At 44.0% G+C, this 27,057-nt stretch overlaps 1 protein-coding gene across 2 annotated transcripts; it reads left to right on the top strand.

Annotated features, from left to right (window-relative positions):
• Positions 1-376: 376 nt before the first annotated feature.
• MSL3 (MSL complex subunit 3) lies at positions 377-18,368 on the top strand. Of its 2 annotated transcripts, XM_012435241.3 has the most exons (13): positions 377-505; positions 1,932-2,014; positions 2,395-2,490; positions 2,827-2,927; positions 3,791-3,873; positions 4,428-4,550; positions 5,128-5,288; positions 6,110-6,268; positions 7,800-8,062; positions 10,937-11,046; positions 14,776-14,875; positions 15,246-15,330; positions 17,588-18,368. In XM_012435241.3, exons 1-13 carry the CDS (start codon positions 404-406, stop codon positions 17,685-17,687), a joined length of 1,566 nt encoding a protein of 521 aa, XP_012290664.1. In that variant the 5' UTR covers positions 377-403; the 3' UTR covers positions 17,688-18,368. The 2 variants fall into 2 exon arrangements, with proteins under 2 accessions (XP_012290664.1, XP_012290672.1); XM_012435249.2 differs by lacking the exon at positions 2,395-2,490 and having other exon boundaries at positions 403-505.
• The last annotated feature ends 8,689 nt before the right edge of the window (positions 18,369-27,057 follow it).

The following is a 27,057-nucleotide window of genomic DNA, read 5'->3' as shown; positions in this document are numbered from 1 at the left end:
CCCCACACCCGAACCGGAGAGCGGGCCCCCGGGGCGACAGACGACCCTGCGCGCACGTGGGCGCAGCCTGGAGGCCGCGGGGACCCTCTCCCATGGGGGCGACGGGAGACGTCCTGCCGGTAGACCTTGGCCAGGGGGTCGTGCTCCCCGCCCGCCCCCCTCCCAGAGCCCCGGCAGGGACGTGCGGGGGCGCGCCCAGGCGGGAAAGCGCGCGCCCGGCGCCTCCGAGGTCTCCGCAGTAGCTCGGGGCGGGCGGAGGAGGGGCCGAGGGCGGGGCGGCCGCAGCCTCCGCCATTCCCGGCCCCCCCCGACCGCGGCGCACCGCCTTCCCGCCCCCGCCCCCCCTCCCCCGCCGCGCGCGCTCCGCCCGCCCCGGAGCCTCGCCCTCCGCCACGATGAGCAAATGAGCGCGAGCGAGGGCATGAAATTTAAATTCCACTCAGGGGAGAAAGTGCTGTGCTTCGAGCCTGACCCCACCAAGGCGCGAGTGCTGTACGATGCCAAGGTGCCGCCGCGGACGGACAGGGAGGAGGCGCGGGCTGGGAGACCCGGGGACCGAAGTCGGGGGCGGGGGCGGATGGCCGCGCGGAGCTGGGGGACCGGCCTGGCTCTCGGCCTGCGAGGAGCGGTGCGGCCGGCAGGGGGCGCTCATAGGGTGCTGCGCGTGGGAGTAGGGGCGGGGTCTGGGTTGCTTCCGCTTCCTTCCGTCAGGCCGGGCCACGCACGCGCGATTGGTAGCCTCTCCCGTGCTTTATCGCGTTACCGGGGCTACCGCTTTCGCCCCCGAAACCGACGCGGGCCGCTGAGGGAGGAGGCCTCTCGAATACGGTTTCTGTCTTCGCGTTGAGTCTCTCCTCCTGTGCGGCCCAGTGCCGGGTGGGCTCCTGTTGGACGCCCTGGTCGTCTGATCCAGGTTCTAATTCGTAGTTCCACGGCGCTGGCCGCTGACTTGAGACGTCGTGTCCCTGGGACCCTAGTCCGGTTTAGGCCCCATCCCTCCTGTAAGCCGTGAACCCTACCCCGAGGGCAAGGTTGGCCCAGTGTTTTCGTACCCCCAGGGCCTTGCAGCATTGACGTTTTCATACCCTGAAGGATTTACGTGGGTCTGACCATAGTTGACGGGAATCGCGCCCCGGGCCGGTCCACCTAAGTCTCCCGTAGCTGAGCCACATTTTGCAGCTCCTCGGATTTGGGTGGAGGGCAGGCCTTGGCACCAGGTCTCCCAGATCCCCAAGGAAAGCGCCCACGTGCTTTCATTTCAGGTGCTCATTTTAGAGACCTGGGTTCCTAGCGCCCCCTGGGTGAAGCCTTAGGTGATAGGGACAAAGGCAGCCCCAGGTGGGTCTTTGGCTGTTCTGTCCTTTAGAGATGCTAAAGGACATCCCTAAAGGGATGAGCCTATTGTGCCTTCAGTTCCCTCCTCTGCTGCTCCTGTCTTCTAACCACATCTGCTCTCCCTCCTTGTTCTCCCCGCCCCAGAGTCTGTTCAGGGGAGGACATGCCCCATCATTAGTCTTAGATATTCTCTCTAGGGACACAGCAGGGAGGGATTACAGAGTCTACAGCCAGCCGTCCCGGCCCTGGATTTAGGGGAGCCCGGGGGACTACAACTCCCAGAGGTCTCGGGGCTGCAGTTCTCGTCTAGCCTGGATTCTCCCCTTAGTGACACATCGGCCGGCCAATGGCTTCAGAAGCCTCACACTGTCTCATGCTCAGACACCAATCACGGGGTGGTTGGACGGATGTTTCCTATTTTGAAGGCGTCCACTGGGGGGAAAAATGAAAGGAAAAATATTTCAACCCAGCCCTCGGTCTAAAAGAGGAGAGAATGCTTTCTTTTCTTTAAAAAGGGTCTATGAATTAGTTTTCCTGATCTAACTTCTAATTTTCTTTATGTTCTGTCATTTGTGGGCAATATTTCTTGGTTTCAGATTGTTGATGTTATTGTTGGGAAAGACGAAAAAGGCAGGAAGATCCCAGAATATCTGATCCATTTTAATGGTTGGAACAGAAGGTGAGTGAACTTGTTAAACCAGACTGAAAACTGATTGTCTTTGCGGCACAGAAATATTGCAGAATTCTTTAAGTTTTAGAAACACTTGTAGAGAAGTTTGATTCATTTCCTGTTTTTACTTTGTTACAGAACTTCCTATAATGAGGAATAGTTTTAAGTATATTGTATTTGAATTCTGTCTGGGTGATTTTGAAAACTCCAATTGTTTCTGTGTCTGAATGAGTTACTTTTTCAGTTTATTTGCCTCCTCTTTGTGATTTTAAAATATTTGAATCGTTTTCTAAAAAGGAATTTTGGGCCATTTCTATTGCTGTGAGGTACTTTTAGCCTTCGTTTCATATCAAACTAAAGTCCTGAATTTTCCTTTTTTGTTCAATTAGCTGGGATAGATGGGCAGCCGAAGATCATGTGCTTCGTGATACCGATGAAAATCGTAGATTACAGCGTAAATTGGCAAGAAAAGCTGTAGCTCGCCTGTAAGAATACAAAAATCAAGATATAAATGTTATGCAATGTGTTTTCTCTTAGTGTCTTAGATTTTTATGATATAAAAGTAATAAAATGACTAACATTATTAAGGAATTTTACATATTGAAGGTGTGTAAGGGGAAGAGTGTTCCTATGGCATTCTGAATAACCTTAGTGTTTTCAGAGTGGTTACTGTGTAATTTCCTGAAATGGAAATTACCATTTATGTTCTAAAGTTTCATTTTGTTCAGATGTATTTCATTGTTTATTATGTCTCGTTTTGATCTCAAGACTCACAAGTTCAATGTCAAAATGTATTTCCGTTGTTTGCTACTGTTTTTCAGGAGGAGCACAGGAAGAAAGAAGAAGCGCTGCAGGTTGCCTGGTGTTGACTCTGTCTTAAAAGGCCTCCCCAGTGAAGAAAAAGATGAAAATGACGAAAACTGTGAGTAGCTTCACTTCATTTTCTTTGGCTGAAAGAACTTCCACGTAGACTGAGAGAAGGAGTCATTGAAATTCTAGACAGGGAAGCACTTCAAGCTCATTATGTATAATATTTGCCCCATTTATTTTTGACAATTAAAGTAGCAGTCAATATAAGAAGTCAAGAAGTCAGTAATAGAACCTGAGCAGAGTCATGCTTGTGACTGCTGCCCTCTTGCTCAGCGTCTTTGTACAACCCACCCACGGGTGTGTTCTCATGGGATCTGTTCTCTTTTTGGGACCTCCTGGCCTTGGTCCCACTTATGAATGCAATAGGAAACTGTGGAATCCTAACTGACAGAACACTTTCAGATCATTAGCTTGTATGATTTTTACATCCGTTGAAATTGGTTGTCAAAATAATTTTTTTTTTTTGAGACGGAGTCTTGCTCTTGTTGTCCAGTCTGGAGTGCAATGTCATGATCTTGGCTCACTGCAACCTCCGCCTCCCAGGTTCAAGGAGTTCTCCTGCCTCAATCTCCTGAGTAGCTGGGATTACAGGCACCCACCACCAGGCCCGGCTAATTTTTATATTTCTAGTAGAGATGGGGTTTTGCCATGTTGGCCAGGCTGGTCTCGAACTCCTGACCTTATGATCCACCCGTCTTGGCCTCCGAAAGTGCTGGGATTACAGGTGTGAGCTACTGTGCCCAGCCAATAATTTTCTACTGTGAAAGATACAGTATTTGTGTTCAGCATTTAAAATATACACGGAACTACAGTTCATTATTTCTAGTAGCACCCACACTACATGTGAAGATCTGTAGACACAAGGGTTGGTGGAGTATATAATGTGAGTTTACCAGATGCTTTTGTTTCACCTAGCATTAAACAGTTCCTCTGACAGTGCTGAAGACAAGGATGAAGAAATAAGTGAAGAAAGTGATATTGAAGAAAAGACTGAAGTGGTATAAAGTTTTTATTGTAAACACTTTCTCTTTGTTACATATTTTAGTGGTGGAAATTCATGGTGAAATATTCCAGCTGTGAATTGTTTTCTAAAGATACATCTTTTAAACCAATAATGTAAATTTCTCTTTGACATTTAAAGAAAAACAATCCTTATTTATAATCACCATATGAGTCTCTTAGTGGCTCTTTATGCCCCCAAAGTGTTTCCACAAATTATAGTTATCTTTCCAGTCAAATTATTTGTTTTGTGATGATTAATATTTTTAATGGAGCCGGCAGAGTGTGATGTCTTCTGCCTGCATCCAAAGGTAGTATAGATTCTAGTGGGAAACTTAAATGGGAAAGAAATAAAGTAAATATGTGTATCGTGTTGAGTGCCCCAAAACAAGTTGATTTTTGGCCTTTAACGTGCTTTTCATTAAACACGTGGCATACTGGGAGTGTTGAGGATTAGCTCGTTTGTTTCATAGCAGGCTCTCACATGTTAGTCTTTCTTTGGATATTGACTCTGCTGTTTTAAATAATTAAAAATGGAATTTTGATATTGCAGAAACAAGAACTGGAGCTTCAGACAAAAAGGGAAATGGAAGAAAGAACAATAACTATAGAAATCCCTGAAGTTCTGAAGAAGCAGCTGGAGGATGATTGTTACTACATTAATAGGAGGAAACGGGTATGTAGGGAGAGTGTATAAAACAGTGATTTGTTTAGAAATTTCATTTTGCCATATTTTGCAATCATAGACTTAAGCAATAGCGAATCTTGGAGGAATGAAATTTATGTTTTTCAGCTTTGTACTGAGTCAGGTTTTAAAGTTCTCTGCTGGTAGTGCTGTGCAGCTGATTAAATTATAACTCACACAGCCCTGGTTACCCATTAGGGTTGTTTCGGGAGCTTTCCAGAATCCTGCTGCTTGTGCTTCAGCCCAGAAGTTAAGAATTAACTGATCTGTGGTGGAGCCCAACTGTAGGTATACTTGACGGGGCTCCCAAAGTTGTTCTAACAGATCACCAAGATTAGGAATCACTGCTTATGTCTATTCATAAAAGTACTATTGTAGTCAACATAAGGTTCTGATCATAGAGGAAAAAAGATCAAACAAGTTGAGAACATATTTAAGAAGTTCAAACAGAATTGGCTTTGCTTTATTTTTGAGTTAAAGAATGATACAGACATCACCAGTGTTTCTCAGAATATGTGGTTTGTTACATTAGGATGCATATGTCAGATGTCTATATTTTTGTTAACAGTTAGTGAAACTTCCATGCCAGACCAACATCATAACGATTTTGGAATCCTATGTGAAACATTTTGCTATCAATGCAGCCTTTTCAGCCAATGAGAGGCCTCGTCACCATCACGTTATGCCACATGCCAACATGAACGTGCATTATATCCCAGCAGAAAAGAAGTGAGTACTGGCATGTTTTCTGTTTTGTGGTTCTCTGTGTATTAGAGAGGTGGCTTCCATTTAGAACAGGTGACTCTTGTCTCTACTCAGTTATTTTGAATTCATGTAATATTTAGTAATTTATTCATAATTCACTGATTCATCAATCTCATGTTAAATCACACTGCCACGTGTATACCTATGCAACAATCTTGCATGTTCTTCACATGTACCCCAAAACCTAAAATTCAATAAAAAATAAATAAACAAAATCTTGTCACCTGTGAAATCTTCAGTACTTCAGTAACTATTTACACATCTGACATGGATGCATTGAAATGTCCTGCCTCAGCACTGAGACGGTTTTTTCAGTGATATTGTTTAGGGTGAGAACGTTCCTTGAGAAGCACCAGAATGGGCAGTGAGGATTTCTCAAAGCTTGTTTGCAAACAAATTTTCATTCCAGTTAGAGAAAGCTCCCTTGTATCCTGCCGGGCACACAAGGGTTAGGGGTTCACTAGGGTCAACCCCTTTCAGCTTGCAGTGACAGGGATGTGTCCACCTGTCTACTTATGCAGCACAGGCTGCTGGATACCTCATGTGGCCTTGAACATATTTATTTGTGTTTAGTGGGCTAAGTTAAAGTGACTGCTGTACTTTCTGCACTTTATATTTTCCTATGTAATCTTGACAGTATCTATAAATCCATTTCATTTTGTGTGTATGTAGGTACAATATATAATGTTTAAAACTCCCCTATTAAAAATGGGCAGCTTCATTGTGAAATTTTGGAAAGTACCTCCTATTTCATTGTGTCTCTAATCTCTTCTTAATCTTCCCAGTGTTGACCTTTGTAAGGAGATGGTGGATGGATTACGAATAACCTTTGATTACACTCTCCCATTGGTTTTACTGTATCCGTATGAACAAGCTCAGTATAAAAAGGTGACTTCGTCCAAGTTTTTTCTTCCAATTAAGGAGAGTGCCACAAGCACTGCCAGGTGAGTTAGATAGCCTGCGCTTTCCCCTTAGGTGTCAGCGCTGCAGTAATCAGATCCTTCTTTTGAGGAGTTCAGTCTGATGCTGTGGTCTAACATGTTTGGAGGAGGGAAGGAAATTAAGTGTCTATCTAGTGGTTTTCTTTTTTCTGGATAAGCTAAGTCATCATTCACTGTCATATGGTTCTGGCGGATTTTACCAAGTGAAGACCCCAGCACAGAGAACTTAGGTGGGATGATGAGCAGCTATCCCATTTTTGGGAAGACAGCAGGGGGTGGGGTGAAGAGAGCACAGGCCGAGAAGGGTGGAAGGGGCAGGTTGAATTGAGCGCCCTCACTGGCTGTTTGTGTTAGTTGGGAGATTCCTTAGGACCCTCCTTCTTTTGCAGGTATGTGACGGAGTGAAGGCGGGCCTCGCTAGTGCTAGTAAATGGGAACGTTCATACAGGGCCTGCAACCTTTGGCCTTCAGGAAAAGTTACTTCTCTTCTTGCTCTGTGATGTTACCACTTTTCTTCTCTCAGTGACCAAGCATGCTCTATTCTTTTTGGGGGTGCAGGGAGGGGGATCCCACACCCTAAAGTCTTTCCCTTAATCTCTGTAAGGTGTTGTGTTCGCTCCCTCTTCCCTGTCTTCCTGAGAAAGTGGTCTGTTCTCATGATTTCCACTCATCCGTCTCTTCTCTTAAGCACTTACCATCTGCCTTCATCTGCTGCTGTGCTGCACAACCCTGCCTGCAGGTGCACTGAGAACCTCCCACTTGCAGCGCACTGCGCTTTGCCTCAGCACCTTCCCCTGCCCTCCCTTTCTTTCTTTGCTTCATGGCTGTGGGCTCCCCAGCTTCTCTGTCTGCCTGGCCACCATCTCCTCAGCCAGCCTTCCTTTGGTAGCTTCTCCCTCCTTTCCCTTTCCCATGTCAGTTTTACCCCAGGTGAGAGGCCTGCAGGACTCACTGGGGACCTGCATCCAAGTCCCCAGGGCCTACTTCAATCCTCGAGACTCCTCCGGGGAGGGCGGGGACATGGGGGCTTGTGTTTTCACACAGCAACCCCGATGCTTTTCCTAGTCCTGCCAGTAGTTACATTTCGATGAGCTGATAGGGTATTCTTGTTGTCTAGACCAGTGTTTCTCAGCCTCAGCCCTAGTGCTGTTTTGAACCAGATCTTTCTTGGTTGTGGGGCTCCTTGTGCAATATAGGACGCTTAGCAGCATTCCTGGCCTTCACCCAGTAGATGCCGATAGCACGTTTTTCCTCAGTTGCAGCAATCAAAAATGTCTCCAGGCGTTGCTGTTTGTTCCCTGTCAGGGCAGCGTTGCTCCCACTTGAGACCCACTGCTCTAAGACACATATACCAGGGGGATCACAATCTTTAATGCTAGCGTGCCTTACAGAATTATGAACAGGGTCCAGATGACTTAGGTACAGATTTACAACCCTTCTGGAGTGGAGAGAGCATTTCATGTCTTCAGAAGCCCTCCATGTTCTGGAAAGGCCCTTTGGGCTGGCCCTGTGTGACCTTCTCCATCTTCTCTAGGAGCCAGGAGGAGCTCTCTCCCAGCCCACCTTTGTTGAATCCATCCACGCCGCAGTCCACAGAGAGTCAGCCGACCACCGGTGAACCAGCCACCCCCAAAAGGCGCAAAGCTGAGCCAGAAGGATTGCAGTCTCTGAGGCGGTCCACGCGCCACACTGCTAACTGTGACAGGCTCTCTGAGAGCAGCGCCTCCCCTCAGCCCAAGCGCAGGCAGCAGGACACGTCTGCCAGCATGCCCAAGCTCTTCCTGCACCTGGAAAAGAGTAGGTTCATTCTCGGGTGGCCAAGGCCGGGGAGGGCCAGCGTGTACCTCGTGTTTAGCTGCTGCTGGGCACGGCGCTGAGGTTACATGTGTGGGTGTACGGTATGTGATTCCCACGTCCAAAGTGCTGTTATGCTGCCTGCTTTCTGGAGCTGTAGAAAGTTGAAGTAACTGGCACAGAGTGCGGTGCAGCTGCGGTGGAGGCAGGTCTGGGCTGTTTCCTCAGCCTTTCTCGCCATCGCTCTGCCACTTGTGAGCAAATCGAGGTATCAGAATTCTATATATTGTGTAGCTAGGCCTAACGAATCATTCAAAATAAGCAATTCTAATGGGTTGTTTCGGTTTTTTTGTGTTCTTTGTACTTTGTCTCAGTAGTCTCTCCATTCTAAAGTTTAATTTGGAAAGTTCTGGCCTAAAATATCAAAGTGAGAATGCTCACATTCCCATCATCTCTTCTCACCTCCTCTTAGCCCAACTCAAACTCCAACAGACTTGCTCACCTTGATTTTCAGCTGGATTGTTTCAATGCGCAAAATACATTAGACAAGAGGTGACTTTATTTTTTTTCCAAGATACACACAGGTTGATTTGCTGTGATATAAAACTTAGAAGGAAGCCACTGCTAATCAATCATTTTAAACTTTCAAAAACTGCTAAAATAGGTGCCATGAATCAGGTACAATTACTGTAGAAACTAACATTAGCTGCCATACACTAACCAGGTCTTTTTCCCAAATTAATTAAAATCTGGTTGTTTAGCCTATGCTAATTAAGCCCCCTTACTAGTAGTATTCACTTTACACTGAAGGCCTCATTCACAAATAAAATACAGGGTGCTCCGTGCTTATATCCTTCTACCCTTGACTGCCAAAACCATATGAGATGGAAAGTTGGTGGCAGCAGTGCCGACGATGCCACCTGGTGCCTGGCGGGCGCAGTGACTTAGGAAGCCAGCAGTAGGGGAGGCAGCTTGCATGCCTGTCCACCAGCACACTGTGTGGAGGTGGAGACAGCGCTACACCAGGAGGTGCCAAGCGCCCAACTGCAGAGATGGAGGCCTGGTGGCCTTCCTTTCACTGGGCCCAGCTGCTCACAGGCTGTGGAATCTGACACCCCTCATAAACATCAAAAACACCTTCAAAGCTTAGGTCAGGGTAAAACTCCTTGGAGTCCAATCCTCCTGCCCCAGTAGGCGTGTCTTGTGTGTGACCTGTGCTCACCCCTGTTCTTCCCTCAGCCTCTCCTGTGCTGACTCCTTCAGGGGTCCTTCTAAGCATCACCCTGTTGGGACTCCCAAAACTGTCATCACAGTGCCATTCTGTGTTCAGGTGCCTGTTACCCTGTGTACATCCTGTCCCTGCCACCTCATAAGCTCCTGAGAGAAAGGGCTGATTTGTTGGTTGTGTCACCTCCATCATAGCCAGTGTTGGGGGCATAGTTCCAGGTGTCTGAAAGTATTTGTTGATTCTTTGAAGATTGGGAAGACTCAGAAGGGCAGAGTTAAAGAAGACATACCTTTAAGGGAAGTCTTTTGAATAATCAAGCGCTAAAACAAAATCAAGTGTTTTTTAAAAACAGCTTGATTGAGATATCATCCACATACCTTAAAATTCACACATTTAAAGTTTTTAGTGTCTCCAGACACAGTGGCTCATGCCTGTGAGACTAGGGCAGGAGGATCACTTGAGGCCAGGAGTTCAAGACCAGCCTGGGCAACATAGTGAAACCCCATCTCTTACAAAAAAAAAAAAAAAAAAAAATAGCCAGGTGTGGTGATGTGCACCTATAGTTCCAGCTACTTGGGAGGCTGCAGCTGCGACTGTGGCTGAGGCTGGAGCTGGAGGATCGCTTGAGGCCCAGAGTCCAAGACTGCAGTGAGCTCTCACTGGGCCACTGCACTGCAGCCTGGGTGACACAAAGAGACCACCCTGTCTGATAGGTAACTAACTAACAAAATAGTTTTAGTTGGGCAAAACTAAAGAGTTAGGCAACTATCACTGAAATCAGTTTCAGACATTTTCACCACTCCAAAAAAGAAACCCCACCTCCACTAGCAGTTACTCATTCGCCTCTCCCTGTGGCCCTGGCAACCATTAATCGATTTCTCTCTATAAATTTGCCAATTTGGGGCGTTTCATATAAATGGAATCATCTGTATGTAAGTGGTTAATAAGGACTGGTTGATTGAATGAAGATTGAGAGTCAGCTGGGAAAATTTTAAAAAAGACTTTTTAAAAAGGTGCTACAAAATAAAGTGCTATGTTTTTCTGTTTCTCTTTGTACTTTTTAAAAAATTTGTGTTATTGATGTGAAATTCACATATAAAATTAACCATTTTAAAGTTAAGAATTCAGTGGCACTTAAACAGTTTTATTGCCACATAATCCACATATACAGTTCACCAGTGTACAATTCAGCAGTTTTTAGTGTATTCACAGTTGTGTGACCGTCTGCACAGTCAATTCCAGACATTTTCAGCACCCCCCAAAAAGAAACCCCATATCCAGTAGCAATCACTCCCCACCTCCCCTTCTGCAAGCTCCTGGCAACTACTAAGCTGTTTTCTCTCTGGACTTGCCTCCCTGGGCATTTCATATAAATGGAAGCATAGTATGTGGCCCTTTGTGATTGGCTCCATTCATTAAGCATAGTCTTTTAAGGTTCATCCACATTGTAGCATGTGGCAGTGCTTTATTTCCTATTTTTTTAAGCAAATAAAATTCAGGTGCTATCTGTTATAAAAGGAAAGTCTTATTGTTAAAAGTTGGTAATTTCTGAGAACCAAGTTGAGATTTATGTTCTGCAGTTTTTACCAGTCTTGAGGCACTCTTTAATTCAGTTGCTGTGTGAATAATTTCATCTTTTTCTTTGGAAGAGACACCTGTGCATAGCAGATCATCTTCACCTATTCCTCTGACTCCTAGCAAGGAAGGGAGTGCTGTGTTTGCTGGCTTTGAAGGGAGAAGAACTAATGAAATAAACGAGGTAAAGAATGATGTTTGTTCCTGATGGTTCCTTCATTTGTGATTGCTTCAATTCTGTGGGTGGAAATCGAGGTTCTTGAAATATCTTGTTGCTCTTACTGTAAACATTAACAAAATTATATGTAAGATCATGCTTAACACTGTGGGTTTTGGTTTCTAAAATGAGAAAATTGTTAGAATTCCAGCCCTACACTGACAGTCATCTTTTAAATAAGTGCGATTATTGAAGTACCAGTATTTTTACTTTACAGAACAGATGTTAACACACTTTTTCTACAGAGGCAAGAGGGTAAATACTTTAGGCTTTGTGGGCCATGTGGTGTCTGTCAAGGCTACTTAACTCCAAAAGTAGCCACAGATAGTATGTAAATGAGTGTGCTATGTTCCAATAAAACTTTATTTATGGACACTGAAATTTGACTAGCATTTAATTTTCACGTGTTTAAAAAATTTTTTTGTTTGTTTTTCAATCATTTAAAAAAATAAAATCTATTCTTAGCTTTTGGGCAGCATAGAAACAGGCAGTAATTGGGCGGGATGCGACCAGCAGGCTGTAGTTTACTGACTCTTGCTTTAATATAACTGATTCCCTCCATCATTCACTGTAATTCCAAGAGCTGTCCCTTCAGGAGTGTATTCTAGGCCACCACTGTGCCAGACACTTGAACCAAATTACCTTGCATTCTCGAGATCAGCCTTGCCACCAGATTTCCACTTGATAGATGGGAGAACTTTTCATTTTAAAGCCATTTTGAAGGCCCATTAGGTGATCTGTAGGTAGTGAGTTTGTCAGGGATTCTGAAGAGGTCTCAGTCTATCAGCATATTCTGTTATTCTGTGAATGTCTCCTCTGAGGTGAGATTTCCTTTTTTTTTTTTTTTGAGGTGGGTAGGAGTTGCACAGGGGAAGATAGCTTTGCTAGACAAAGAACTTTTTTTATTTTTTTTGACACAGTCTCACTCTTGTGCATTCAGCAAGGCTGCAGTGCTGTGGCGGGATGTTGGCTCACTGCAGCCTCTGCCTCCTGGGCTCAGGTGATCCTCCCACCTCAGCCTCCCAAGTAGCTGGAACTACAGGCTCATGCCACTATGCCTGGCTGATTTTTGCATTTTTTTTGTAGAGACTAGGTTTTGCCATATTGCCCAGGCTGGTCGCCAACTCTTGAGCTCAAGTGATCTTCCTGCTTCAGCCTCCCAAAGTGCTGGGATTACAGGCATGAGCCACTGCTCCTGGCCTAGGCAAAGAGCCCTTGATGATAGGAAGAAGGGTCAGAAAACTTTCTTCTGGGTGATAACTATCTTCAGTAGTGTGTACCCTCAGGTCTCTCCATCTCAACTCTGCTGTTCCAGCAGGAAAGCCATAAACAAAGGGGTGTGGCTGTGTGTGCTGCCCCTCAATTCATTCAGGGACACTGAGAATTTAATATGATGATTTTCACATATCATGAGATAGTATTCATATGACTTTTTTTTTCCCCCAACCATTTTGAACATACGAGCATTGAGCTAGATTTGGCCCAAGGGCTATAGTTGGCTGACCCTGTAGAGAACCTAGAAAACCCAATTTGTGTTATCATGATTGTTGAGGGTAGGTTAGGAAATCCCTAGTTCAAGCAGTCCCTGGTACGCCCATTTTTCAGCTAAGAATGCACTGCGGATTTTATTATCAAAGGGAAATCGTGAATTTAAGGGGTATCTGAGTTGTCAAGTAAGGGCCATTCCCACACTGGTCTGCAGTGCGAAAGCGCCATCTAGTGGTTATAGATACAGCTGCAATTTATAGTTAAAAAGTGTTTTCTGGGAACTGGTTGGGGTTCAGGTGGCTCTCACAAGGGTTTATGAAGCCTTCCTTGATTCCCATCTTCTTATGCACCTCTACCATCGTGTTTTTTGACCAGGGATCTTTCTCTCAGTACCAATCGCTGCTCCACAGTACTAGGGGCTGGTCTGGGGCAGCACATGGCTAGGAAAGACCCATGGATGGTTCCCATGCATACCCCATTAGGAATGCCCCACTAGAAACCTGCTGCTTTCCCTTGGAAAATGTGTCTTCATAAGGAGAAGATCATGAACTGCCTTGAAACACAATCGAGTGGGTGAAGTAGAGCCAGATGACCTGCTTTCGCACATGCCGAGTGCTGTTCATGCCTCTGAGATTGCAAAGTCCTGTATGTTCCCTTTGAGTCACTGTCAGAATGGTTCCAAAGCTTCAGCTATGTGCACTGGGCAGGTGCAGGGATGCTGTAAAGATGCTGGAATGATCCCTTCCCTCAGTGTTCCACAGTGCAAAAGTGGGGCACTGGGGGTGGAGACCTAAGCGAGAGTCTGTCCTGGCCTGGCAGGGGCCGAAGTGAAGCTAGGCCTTTGTCCTGGATCCTTCAGAGCCACCTTGGTGCTTGCTAGCTTCTGGCAGTTTCATGTCGTTAAATTGACTGTATCAGCATTTCCGGGTTTGAGGGGCACCTTGCTGCTTTGTCTGCTGGAGGGCTTCCTCCAGTCTGACTATTTCCATATTGAATATGACGTCCCAAAAGCCAAAGTCATAGCTCAGTAGAGTAGACTCTGGTTCTGTGATTTGCTGAAGTACTTTTATGGAAATTCATCAAAGAGTTTTGAAATGCAGCTCTCCCTTTAACAAAAGCCCCAAGTCCACCCACAGTTCTGAAATTCAGAATGAAGACAAATCAGTTATCAGGTTTGACGTCTATTTCAGTTGATTCAAGGGGTTGAAAGATTCAAATTAGTTTCCATAATGAATCTAACAGCAAGAAATTAAGGAATCTTGAAACAACGGTAATATTATTCAGAACATCTATGGATTACTTTTTATTTTCTTTGAGACACAGTCTCACTCTGTTGCCAGGCTGGAGTGCAGTGGTGCAATCTCGGCTCACTGCAACCTCCGCCTCTCAGGCAGTTCTCCTGTCTCAGCCTCCCGAGTAGCTGGGACTACAGGCACATGCCACCATGCCCAGCTAATTTTTGTATTTTTAGTAGAGACGGGGTTTCACTGTGTTGGCCAGGATAGTCTTCTCCAACTCTTGACCTCAAGATCTGCCTGTCTTGGCCTCCCAAAGTGCTGGGATTACAGGCATGAGCTACCATGCTTGGCCTATGGATTACTTTTTAATGCTTCGTCATTCTCACTCTGGTGCAACAAGATTTTCTTTTTTTTGAGATGGAGTATTGTTGCCGTTGCCCAGGCTGGAGTGCAGTAGCGCAATCGCAGCTCACTGCAACTTCCGCCTCCTGGTTCAAGTGATTCTCCTGCCTCAGCCTCTCAAGTAGCTGGGATTACAGGTGTCTGCCACCACACCCAGCTAGTTTATTGTATTTTTAGTAGAGCTGGAGTTTCACCATATTGGCCAGGCTGGTGTCAAACTCCTAACCTCAGGTGATCCACCCACCTCGGCCTCCCAAAGTGCTGGGATTATAGGTGTGAGCCACCATGCCTGGCCATGCAGCAGGATTTTCAATAAAGAGAAAGGGGCTAAAGAACCCAAACAGTTACAGTTATTTTTAGGGAATAACTGTTGTGAGTTAAGAAATCGAATACTTTCTTAATCTATTTTAAGTGTTTTTGCCTTTCATCTTTGATTTTTATAAGCTTGTGTTTATTTTGATACGATGGTATATTTTTCCCCTCTACGTACAATTCACTGTCATGATGGTTAGGTGGTTGGAAGTGCCTCCATTAAGAATAACAAGCATTCAATCCGTGCTTCTTCCAGGTCCTCTCCTGGAAGCTCGTGCCTGACAATTACCCCCCAGGTGACCAGCCACCACCACCCTCTTACATTTATGGGGCACAACATTTGCTGCGATTGTTTGGTAAGAATCCTGGTTCCTGCTTTCTCTTTCCATTTTTCATTTTTCATTGTCTTGTTAGCTTTCTGTACATCTTGTGGTTTGGGCTATTATTATCTAACTAAGAAATGTGGGGATCTAAGAAAAATCAAACAAAGGTAACCTATCAAAGAAAAGGCACTGAATGAATCTAAATTTCATAAAAATTATGTTTGTAAAATTTGTACTGCTACTCTATCTTTGTTCAGTGAGAGTTTGGGGCTTTGTTTGAGAATGTGGATGTTAATTTCAGTTCCAATAGCGATAAGGAGAGGCCCAGACCATCCCTGAGTGAATCCTATGCATTGTCAGATTCTGCTAATTGTAAATGGTTTTGCTTTTATTTTTAATGCAGTAAAACTTCCAGAAATCCTTGGAAAGATGTCCTTTTCTGAGAAGAATCTGAAGGCTTTATTGAAGCACTTTGATCTCTTTTTGAGGTATTTTTATTACTTTGTCAAAACTTACGTCTGTTGCCATATATATGGCTTTTCTGAACTTCTCTTTAGCACGTGGGGAAGTCAGCTCTGTGGTATTTTAAATAGTAGCAGTTACCTAAGTATGGTTGGTTCTAAACTATGGGAATTAGGAGTGGGTTTTTTTGGTATTTCTTTTTTCCATAATTTCTCTAGTTTCTGAGTTGGGGCATTCATTGTACGGAGGTAAAGTTTTTTGTGTGTCACTAGAAGAATTTAATTGAAAAACCTTATAAACAAAATAAATTTTCTAAAGTAGAAGTGATTGAGATCGATGATAATTTAGTTTTACATTTTTTTATTCAACGAAACCTCAAGCATTTCCTTTGTTGCATGTACATAAACTAATTTAAATAGTAGCATTGATTGGATTTTGGTGGTTACTTTATAATTAAGAGAAAAGACCCCTAGTCTGTGTTGTGATGTATGAATTCGGAGAAAAGTATTGTTTCCTGCAGCTGACAAAGCCAGTCATTTTCTTTTTTTTCTTTTCTTTTTTCTTTATTTTTTTTTTAGACAGAGTCTTGCTCTGTCGCCAGGCGCCAGGCTGGAGTGCAGTGGCGTGATCTCAGCTCACTGCAATCTCCGCCTCCTGGGTTCAAGTAATTCTCCTGCCTCAGCCTCCTGAGTAGCTGGGACTACAGGCGTGCACCACCACGCCCAGCTAACTTTTGTGTTTTTTAGTAGAGATGGGGTTTCACTATGTTGGCCAGGATGGTGTCGATCTCTTGACCTCATGATCCGTCCACCTCGGCCTCCCAAAGTGCTGGGATTACAGGCGTGAGCTACCTCGCCTGGCCATTTTCTTATCTAATAGGATTATTTGACCCAAGGCTCTGCTGTGTCCTCTCCCTTGCAGATAATGCCTGTAGAACACTTCCTCTGCTTGGTCTTTAAGGCTAGTTGTCCCCCGGCTCATCCTAGCTACCTGACTTTGTTTCTTTTTTCTCTTTAAGGAGCCCCTATTACTTGTATCCAGGCCCCACCCTGACTCATCAAGTAGGATTTATCACAGAGTGGAGAGTATCCCAGCCAGGGAAATCATCTTGTGGTTTTAAAAGATCCTTTCATGTAGGCATTTCGAATAAAGTATCCATGAGCAGCATTAGACTTCACAACATTTTCTTGGAAACAAGTTTCCAGAATACCCTCTTCCCTCCCAACCTCTTCCTCAACAAAACCTACAACTCTGTTTGGCGTAAAATTTTGTAAACTGAAATCAGATAGTGCCAAGAAAATATGAAGAGTCAGCTGTAGGTTAGCATAGGAAACCCTGCTAATTTTGAAGTATGCCTAATACGAAGTAGAAATTAGAATTTTAGGAGGTAACTTAGGAAGATTTATTAATAAACCTAGTAAGAGGTTTTAAAAATGTATCCAAAGGTATCAGCCTGAATCAGAGGACTCAATAATGATCATAAAAAGAGTACACTCATAGAAGAAAACGAGTTAGCTGTCCAGTGAGTTTTGTCTCAATTTATACTAAAGAAAGTTTGTACATTTTTAGGAATTTGGGCAGGTGGGTGTCGCTGGGAAGCAAGCATAAGGCTAATTAATGTGCTTATTAGTGAATATTGCACATGTGAGAATGTCTTAGCCCTCCGTGGCAAAATCAGTTGAAGTTTAAGTCAAGATATCATCTGTATATTGCAGACTCTTGAATGACGAGCACATCCATCTTCATACACATGAGTCTTTTCTATGTCTTGGTACCGTCAGCTAGAACTGTAACATCTTTTGACATGGCAAATTAGGACACCAAATGCTATTACTAGTTGTTCCGTTCAATTTTTATGTGACTTTGCTCATATAAATGATGTAAATTTCTCAAGCGAGATTTATTGCTTATAATCTGTTGTTTTTAATAGTTTGTTTGAAAAATAGGAAAAAGTAGAAACATTCATGGGCTTTTTTTTTTTTTTTTTTTCACAAAAGTGTTTATATAACCAGAGTGCCACCTAGTGGACTTTAGATTCTATTTCTATTTGTACGCCTGATGATGGTGAAAGTATTCAGATGAGTAGTAATTCACAGAGAAGCTGGATAAGGGCAGTGAACGTAATCACTACAGAGAGATCAAAACTATAGTCATTTTTTTCTTCCTAATACCAAAAAACAGTTGAAATGTTAGTAGGTTGAAAGTTAATATTTTGCCTCATGATCTTTAGTCCTTAGTATGATGCTCATTGGGGCTATTGGTTTTTTTGTTTGTTTTTTTCAGGTTTTTAGCAGAATACCACGATGACTTCTTCCCAGAGTCGGCTTATGTCGCTGCCTGTGAGGCACATTACAGCACCAAGAATCCCCGGGCAATTTATTAAAATGTTGATGGTTCTGTTAGATCAACTGCTCTGTCTAGTTTGGCCCTCTGGGTTCCAGGTGAACAGCTAGCAAGGTGGTACGTCTGCCCAGAGCACAATTGCAATGGCCACCTTGGGGCTTTGTTGTTTGAATTGCCCACGTACTGCATTTATTCTGTTAGGAATGATTTCCTGGGTGCCTGAAAGTGCTCTGACACGACACTTGTCACTGTGCAGGCCATCTGTGATGGCAAGGAAAAAGCAACTCTGTTCACAGTGAAATGTTCGTGGAAGTGTACATAGGTTAGGCCATTTCAGGAGACATTGCAGTTGGTTAGCAAAAACCACATTGTCTCACTATTTGTTAGCATTAAACAAATTTTTTTGCAAATTGGTTTCTTTTTTTTTTTTTATGAAGCTGAGCAACTCTGTCCAACAAGGTGTAGTTTGTACTTGGAAACCGCAAAGTAGTCTCAAAGTATTTTAGAGGGAATCGACATTGATGGCAAAAGAAAATTTGCAGCTATACATTTGCTTCTAATGGTTCCCTCTCTGTGAAACATTATTTTTGGTGATCTAAAGAAAGCTTTGCCTTTCTTGTTTGAGATTTTACAGCTATACTTTGTTGTGTAATGTTATGGTTCCCTTTCTGTAAAATGTTATTTTTGGTGATCTAAATAAAGCCTGTTGTGTTTGAAAGAATCAGGAAAGAGAGTTTTCACTCCGGCCTTGTCCCCTTCTCTTTCATGCAGGATGATAGTGGGGTAACCTTTTGACTCTTAACTTTTGGTTTCATTTTGTTTTTCCTTTGTACCTTTTTTGTTCAATCCCTCTTTGGTTTCATCTCACTTGGCAGCAGGACCAGACAGTGGTTCCTAGAAGTTCCTACAGTTCTGTGCTGTCTTGTTGCTGCACCCTGGGCTCATCTGGGGCCAACACCAGTTTATCCTCCTCCTCCCTCATTACCAACTGATAGTCTCTGCAGTCACCCCTGTAATCCTTATTTTAGTCTCACATGCTTTCCCCATCTTCAGATGTTTTAGAAAGCTCTAAATTGGTAGAAAGGGTATCAGTACCATACCAGCATTGAATACGGCACCTGTCTTGTAACTCAGCTCAGCAGACCTTAACTTCCAAAGACCACTGGTTGTGAACAAGGGCCATGAGGATTTTTAAAAATTCTGTAGATGGTTTCATCAAAGTGACATGTGCATATACTGACCAGTGAGAATCGTACTCAGGTTCGTGGTAGGTTTTATCTCCATTTGGTTTATGCAATGCTTGTTTAAATCTGGTGCACCTGCAGTGTGCTCTGAATCGTTTAAAAAGTTGAATCAGTAATTACTTATGGCTGGGAAAAGGAAAATGATTTTCCTTTGTAAGACTCCACTTGTTTAAATGTCTCCAATGAAGTGAGCACAGACTTTGTTGGAACATTTATATAGGTACATACCTTGAGTTTACAGTTAACTTATTTTCTAATAATGAACAATTATTTTTTTCCCCTAAATGCATTGTTTAAGTATAACTTCAAAAGTTGATAATACACAGCTTTGGTTGATTTAAATACTAATTTTTCTTCAAAACATCAATCCCTCTATTGTATATTACTAATAATTCAAAATATTTCTCAGATAAAATATTTAAATATCTATATAATCCTTATACAAATTACAAACGATCTTCCTTTTGTTAATTTTAAATCATTACTTTCCTAAACTGCCAAACCTTGCAGTTTTTAAGTTTCATATTCATTATCAATGTTTTCCTTTTAGTAGTTATTTAAAGGCATGTTGAAAACATTATTTCAATAGCTTCTGTATCAGATCCTTGTATTAGATCTTTGACAACAACTTGTGAGAACAAAAACCATTTCTGAACAAAAATAGAATATATAAATCGTTCCAGGGTATGATGTACACTAAAGAAGCAAAAAAACCCCATCAATTTACAAAAGTTGCCATCTCTCCTTAGATTATATTATCACCTCAAAAGTTTGAGCAAGTATAACTACCCTGTTTCGCCATTAAAAAACAAATAGCCTTTGCTCCTTAAGATTTGCCTTGTCGAGAGTTAAGTTTTTCTGAACATTTGTTGACTACTTGTTCTCGTGCCAGAAACTACTAGGTATGGAAAACAGGAAGAACAATAAGGCATGGTCCTTGTTGGAATACAGTTAAGAGAATTTTTGCAGGCACTGATCATCATTTTTACTAAATCAAGTTTGGTATTAAGGAAGTGTGTTCCTTTAGTCAGTTCATAATATACAAAAGTATGATGTAACCTATAAGGTTAGCATTTTCCAAAATTAACCCTCCATTATCCCAAAAAAGAAAGTATGCTTCTACTCTTTTAACTGGTTTTCAGTGTAGGGGGTTTGATCATTGAAAGTTTTCAACAGTTATGAAATCTGGCCAAGATGGTGTTAAAGAACTTGATATCCACTTGGGTAAAGGGGTTTCAACAGATTAAGTTGAAAGCAATGACTTGGAAATCATGTTTATACTCCAACGAGGCATGAAACTCCTCAAGAAACTAGTTAAATCTTTTATTATTATTTTTGATATGGAGTCTCGCTCTGTCACCAGGCTGGAATGCAGTGGAGCGATTCCGGCTTGCTGCACCCTCCGCCTCCCAGGTTCAAGTGATCCTCCTGCCTAAGCCTCCTGAGTAGTTGGGACTACAGGTGTGTGCTACCATGCCCAGCTAATTTTTGTATTTTTAGTAGAGATGGGATTTTACCATGTTGGCCAGGATGGTCTCAATCCGTTGACCTTGTGATCCGCCCGCTTCAGCCTCCCGAAGTGCTGAAATTACAGGCATGAGCCTTTTAACTGGATGACTCTTTAGTGTGTATTTGTTTTTATGTCATTCTGGTCAAAAAACCAAGTGCCTTCCTCTTCTCTGGAATCCATCTTCTAAACTCAACATGAATTTATCAATAGCCATTTCTTGCCTTCAGATTTCCCTCCATTTCTTGCCTTCAGCTTTCCCTCCAGTGTAAATTGTAGGATATCTAACCAATGAGCAGAATGTAAGTCCCCAGCGAATTGTCTCAGGGCCTGGGACGTGCCTAGCCAGCACCACTCCCTTTGCACGGTGACAGACACAGCAACTGGGTGGCTATCCCACATCATATCCAGAGTGGACATGTTGCCAACATGCATCACACGTGGAAAATACGTATGCTACATCTTTCATCACACAGTGAGAAATATAATTACTAGAAATGAGTGGATAAGCAAGAGTTCACATGTAGTTGAACAGTTGGGTTGCTGGAAATCAGTGGACCTTTCCTTCAGGATGATGCTTCTCCTGCTTTGACGGGCAGTCTTGCTAGAATGTGGGTTCTGAGTCAGCAGGCCTGAACTGCTTGTGACCTCCTAGTCACACTGATGCTACTGGCCCTCAGTCCTCACATTAAGCAGGTGGGTTCTGAGATACTGTTTGAGGGGACAGGATGTACGAAATCAGATAGGAAGCAGGATTCAGACATAGCCCTTTGTGCCGTACTTTATGTTCTTCCTTTTGTTCTCAGGACAGCTGCATAAGGAAGGTATTATGTCTTACATAAATCAATGAAATAGAATTCAAATTAGTTAGAAGCCAGGAGAGAATTCAAACGGATCTCTTTTGATTCTAAAGCTATTTCACCCCAACTTTTTCCAAGCTGAGGCGAAACAATAGGCAAACTTTGTGGGTTAGAGGGTAGAGGAAAAAAGTAGGGGAACAGTTGGAATCATTTTTCTGCAGTCTTTCCACTTTCTCCATCTTCCTCACCCTTCCCACGTGTTCCCAGGATTCTTACTGTTTTAAACTGCCATCTGCTTGGCCATTTGCTTGATTCTGGTATTAAAGGAAGAGGCAGTTCTTAGTTTAAGGCTTTATTGTTTATGTAGCTAGATCTAAACTGGATTTATTTTTTGTAATTCTGAAATGAGAGGGCTGATTGCAAAAGAAGAAATATATTAAATTCATCCAAGATTCAATGACAACGCCTTTCACTAACCACACTTTCAAGAGTTTTAGAGATGTTTGGCTTCCTAGAGGATTTAACAAAATATCTTAGTTTTGCCATCCAAGTCCTTTGTTGCATAGGGGTTTAATGAGAACCGTAAAATAGAATATGCGAAATGGACACAGTGATCATAGCTACATTCAGAGAGTACTGGGAAATAGATCTCTCTAGCCTAGAAGAAGCAACTCAACTCACTATCAGGAAGTGATTTCAAGGTACTCGTGCACTCACAGTGACGGATTTCTATGGACGAACACGATCTATCAAAATGGACACAATAGTGGAATCTTGTATTTTTATCATCAGACTATTTCACTTTTTATTAATCTCACTGAAGTTAACAGTTATCATCTATTCTGAATGCTACTGAATTTATTAACCTGATTTCCAAGGTAAAAGTTGATTAGTACTTAGGTAAAGTGGTTATAGTTCTAGGGAGCTGCTTCACTCACTGATAAGGTGATATCTGAGCAAAACCTTGAGTTTAAGGGAGTGTGACATGCAGATAGCTGGAGGAGGAGCATTCAGGCACAGGGAACAGCCAGGGCCAAGACCCTGAGGCAGGAGTGTTCTTGGCATTGCTGGAGGAAGAGGAAAGAGGCCGTGTGCCTGGAGCAGAGTAAGGAGGTCAGAGAGGTAAAGGGTCGGCGGTTGAGGGTCACATCATATGGGGCCATATAGACCACGTTAAGGGTCTGCATGTTATCCTGGGGGCAATGAATTCCAATGGCAATGGTTGGCATCATTAAGTTTGGAATTTCTGAACCTCACTCGACTGCAGTGTAGAGGGTGGATTAGAAAGAGTTGAGAGGAAGGCTGGGCTAGGTGGCTCATGAGCCTGTAATCCCTGTACATTGGGAGGCCAAGGTGGGAGGATAACTTGAGCTCAGAAGTTCATGACCAGCCTGGGCAACATAGCAAGCCCTCATCTGCACACACACACACACACACACAATAATAATAATTAGCCTGGTGTAGTGGTGTACACCTGTAGTCCCAGCTACTCAGGAGGCTGAGGTGGGAAGATCGCTTGAGCTGGGGAGATGAAGGCTGCAGTGAGCTATAATCATGCCACTGCACTCCATCCTCAATGACTAAGACCCTGTCTCAAAAAAAAAAAAAAAAAGAGGTGAGAGGAATGTAGGCCAGTTGGGAGATATTGTGGACTCCACAAAATTATTGAAATGAGGATGAGGAGGCAGAATGTTTTGAAACTTATATGAGGTGGAAGTTGTACTTCAGGAGGAAGAACTGGGAGGGAAATACCGTCCGTGAAGTCACCAGAACATAAGTGGTAAATTCTGAGATTGGCTAAGGTCACCAAGGAAGAGAGTATGGACTGAGCAGAACATGGGATTTCTTTTTTTCTTATTTATTTATTTTTTTTGAGATGGAGTCTTGCTCTGTCACCCAGGCTGCAGTGCAGTGGCGTGATCTCACCTCACTGCAGCCTTCATTTCTCCAGCTCAAGTGGTCCTCCCACCTCAGCCTCTTGAGTAGCTGGGACTACAGGTGTGCACCACCACACCATGCTAATTTTATTTTTATTTTTATTTTTTGTGGAGATGAGGGCTTACTATATTACCCAGCTTGGCCTCAAACCGGGTTCAAGTGATCCCTCAGCCTCCTGAATACCTGGTATTACAGGCCTGCCACCATGCCTGGCTAATTTTTGTATTTTTACTAGAGATGAGGTTTCACCATGCATGTTGGCCAGGCTGGTCTTGAACTCCTGACCTAGTGATCCGCCTGCCTTGGCCTCCCACAGTGCTGAGATTACAGGTGTGAGCCACCGCACCTGGCCAGAACATGAGATTCTTATCAGCAACCCCAAATGCAAAAGACAAGGCTGACAAATATCATTAAAGTGTTGGTTACAAACAACTTTGGACTTAGACTTTATGCCCCCGAAAAACCGAGTCAAGAGCCAGAGTCTCTTCCAGCACTCTGGGCTCTCAGGGACCCCTCAGTGTGTTCCTGGCCACCTTTCTAAGCACTGGTTTCAAAACACACCAGTCACAACAGCCTTCAAACTCTGGTGGCCTCTCAGTTTGCTTCATTCAACACAATGGACCCCTATGTGACAGGAGCCAGCACACCCAGGTGCAGGTGACCCTCAACACTAGGTCTTGAGGGCTGAGTTTCTATATCATGTCTGGGCTTGCTGCTGTATAATTCTCTGTGGCGAATTCTCAGCTTCCAGCAAAGGAGACCTGTCCACGGCAAAAAGCAAGAAAAAGACAGAAAAAGCTAAGTACTCCTATGGGAGTCTAAATGTGGCAGGGAGTAAGAGTTAATTCCCTCTGCTGTCCCCTGCCCCAGTTTTCAAAGCCTTTGGTTGATCAAGCAGGGCCCAGAGGCTGCCAGCCTGGACAGCCACCTCATGGGTGTGCTCAGGTGCTGAAATGCGGGAGATCGTTTCCAGCTGGTTTCTGGGAGGAGGGGCTTTTGGGGAGGCCAGTGCAGAAGAGAGGGAGGTGGAGGATGGAGAGAGGAGCTGTCTGCTGCCGTGAAGGGCTCAAGTCCCCAGCAGGAGAGGCCCGAGGGCCTAACACCGAGCAACATGTTTCCTAAGGGACGTCCTGGGCCTCTGGGCAAAGGCAGAAGGACAGAAGCTGGGGATCCCTCACAAAAGGACTTGTATACTCGAGCAGAGCTCTTTGGGGGCCCAGATGACAGAGGTGACATGAGCTTCACACTTCTCTGACTCCATGAGTACTAAAGCTTGGGACCATCTGGAGGCAGCCCACGGTGTATGCAGCACTGATACTCTCATCACGGACCCATCATCACATGGAGGGAGGTGAGTCTCTTTCAGGGAGCTTCCAAATCAGCTCTTCTCTATGCTCCTACTTACTCCCCTTCTCTTCCCCCTCCTCCTCCTCTTCTTCGTCCTCCTCCTCCAAGGAGCTCCTAAGGTAGTTAGAGAGGAAGAACCTGGCAGACTGCATGGTGACCACAGGTAGCCAACTGGTTTATCATGACTCCCAGAAAAACAGAGGGACCTGTTTTAAGGGTTTGGTTCCTGCTAGGGCAGGTTTGTAGGAAGGTAAGCATCTTTTTCACTTATGCTCAGATTACAACACTTTCACATTTTGGAGTCCATATTAATTTTCTACTGCTGCTGTAACAGATAATCACAAATGTAGTGACTTGAGACAACACAAATTTATTAGCATATGGTTCTGGACATCAGAAATCTAATACAGGTCTCATTAGGTGAAGATCAAAGCATCAGAGGACTGTGTTTCTTTTGGAAGCCCTGGAGGAGAATATGTTTCCTTGCCATTTCAAGCTTCTAGAGGCTTTCTGCATTCCTTGGGTAGTAGCCTCTTTTCCCATCTTCAAAGCCAGCAAGTTTGGGCTGAGTCCTTCTCACACTGCCATCCCTCTGATTCTCCGCTGGTGAAGACTCCTATGATTACATTGGGCCCATGCAGATAATGTTCTCGTCTTTAGGTCCTTTGTCTTAATCTCATCTGCAAAGTTCTTTTTGCCATGTGAGGTAACGTCCTCACAGATCCCGGGAATTAGGATGTGGATGTCTTTGGTGGCTGTTATTCTGCCTATCACAGAGTCCTGGCCTGTGAGTCCAGGAGACATTTGCATTACTCAGATGTTCCAACAGTCCATGGTGTTGACTGTGGAGCAGAGGTAGAATGACGGTGCAGCTCGTGAAGCTGAAACTTCAGGGCTCCTCATTTGCTTGTGTGTACCTCTTCCAAGCCCTCCGTTTTGTGGTCATAATTATGTGCTCTATTTCTTTTCTTTTCTTCTTTTTTTTTTTAGATGGAGTCTCACTCTGTCACTGAGGCTGCAGTGCAGTGGCACAATCTCGGCTCACTGCAACTTCCGTTTCCCAGGTTCAAGTGATTCCCCTGCCTCAGCCTCCTGAGTAGCTGGGACTACAGGTGTGCACCACCATGCCCTGCTAACTTTTTTATTTTAGTAGAGACGGGGTTTCACCATGTTGGCCAGGCTGTTTTCGATCTCCTGACCTCATGATCTCTGCCTACCTCGGCCTCCCAAAGTGCTGGGATTACAGGTATGAGCCACTGTGCCTGGCCATGTGCTATATTTCTTAAAGAGGGACTCCACGATTACAGAAACTTGAGGCCCTACAAAACCTGAAGGGCTCCTGTTCTAGAATGACTGTGTGAGGAAGCAAATGGAGCACCCCAAGGAAGCCCTTGAGGAGCAAGGTGTGGTGTGGTCCGGCCCACAACGAGCCTGTGCTTCTGGCTATTAGGTGAGATACCCAAAGGAAGAGTTCGTAGAAGCATCTGGGGAAGAGGTTGAGCTGTGGCTCAAAGGGGTGGCAGAGATTTCTGAGGAGGAAAGAAAAAGAAAAGCAAAGAAGGATCTGTTTCAGAAAAAAGAGAAGGATTGAAAGCGGGACAGGGGCATTTTTGCTGGTGATGTGCCTTGCGAGCCTCCCCTTCATCGCTGCTCCAGTGTCAGACTTTCGCTTCATGCTTAAGGAGCTGGATTTGTGCCTTTGAGCTTCTGTGGAGATTGGTTGCCAGGCTGAAACAGGCCTCCGGGCAGGCAGAGAAAGAGCAGGGACACTCCGAGAGTCAGGAACATCAGGTTCATGTGCTCTTTCACTCGTCAAAAAGGATCTTGGAGAAGCCTTTAGAAACAAAGGCAACATATTCCATGATTCCAGTTACATAAAATGTTCAGAATAGGCAAATCCATGGGGCTAGAATTAGATTAGTGGTTGTCAGAGGATAGGGAGAGGAGGGGATTGAGGCTAACTGCTAATAGGTATGAGGTTTTTTGGGGGGGTGATGGAAAATTTTGGAATTAGTAGTGATCATTGTACCACTCTGAATATACTAAAAACCACCGAATTGTCAGCATTTAAAGGCTGAATTTTATGGTATATGAATGATATGGTTTGGATTTGTGTCCTCGTGCAATCTCATGTTGAACTGTATATCCCCAGTGTTGGAGGCGGGGCCTGTTGGCAGGTAATTGGGTCATGGGGGCGGTTCTTCATGAATGGTTTAGAACCATCTTCCTGGTGCTGATCTTGTGATAGTGAGTGAGTTATCGCAAGATCTGCTTGGTTAAAAGTGTTTGGCACCTCCCGCCTCTCTCTCTTGCTCCCGCTCCTATCATGTAAGAAGCTCGCTCTCCCTTTGCCTTCCGCCATGACTGAAAGCTTCCTGAGGCCTCCCCAGAAATAGAAGGTGTTACGCTTCCTGTACAGACTGCAGAACTGTGAGCCAATTAAACTGTTTTTCTTTATAAATTACAGTTTCAGGTATTTCTTTAAAGTAATGTGAGAATGGACTAAAACGGAATTATATCTCACTTTTTAGAAAGGGGTCTCTAAAAATTGGCTATGCCTGAAACTCAAGGAAA

This window comes from Aotus nancymaae, unplaced genomic scaffold (assembly GCF_030222135.1).
Source record: "Aotus nancymaae isolate 86718 unplaced genomic scaffold, 86718_ANA_hifiasm-v0.15.2.pri h1tg000058l, whole genome shotgun sequence".
Lineage (NCBI taxonomy): Eukaryota > Metazoa > Chordata > Mammalia > Primates > Aotidae > Aotus > Aotus nancymaae.
The sequence above is the reverse complement of the archived record's forward strand: the minus strand, read 5'-3'. Positions and strand labels throughout refer to the sequence as shown.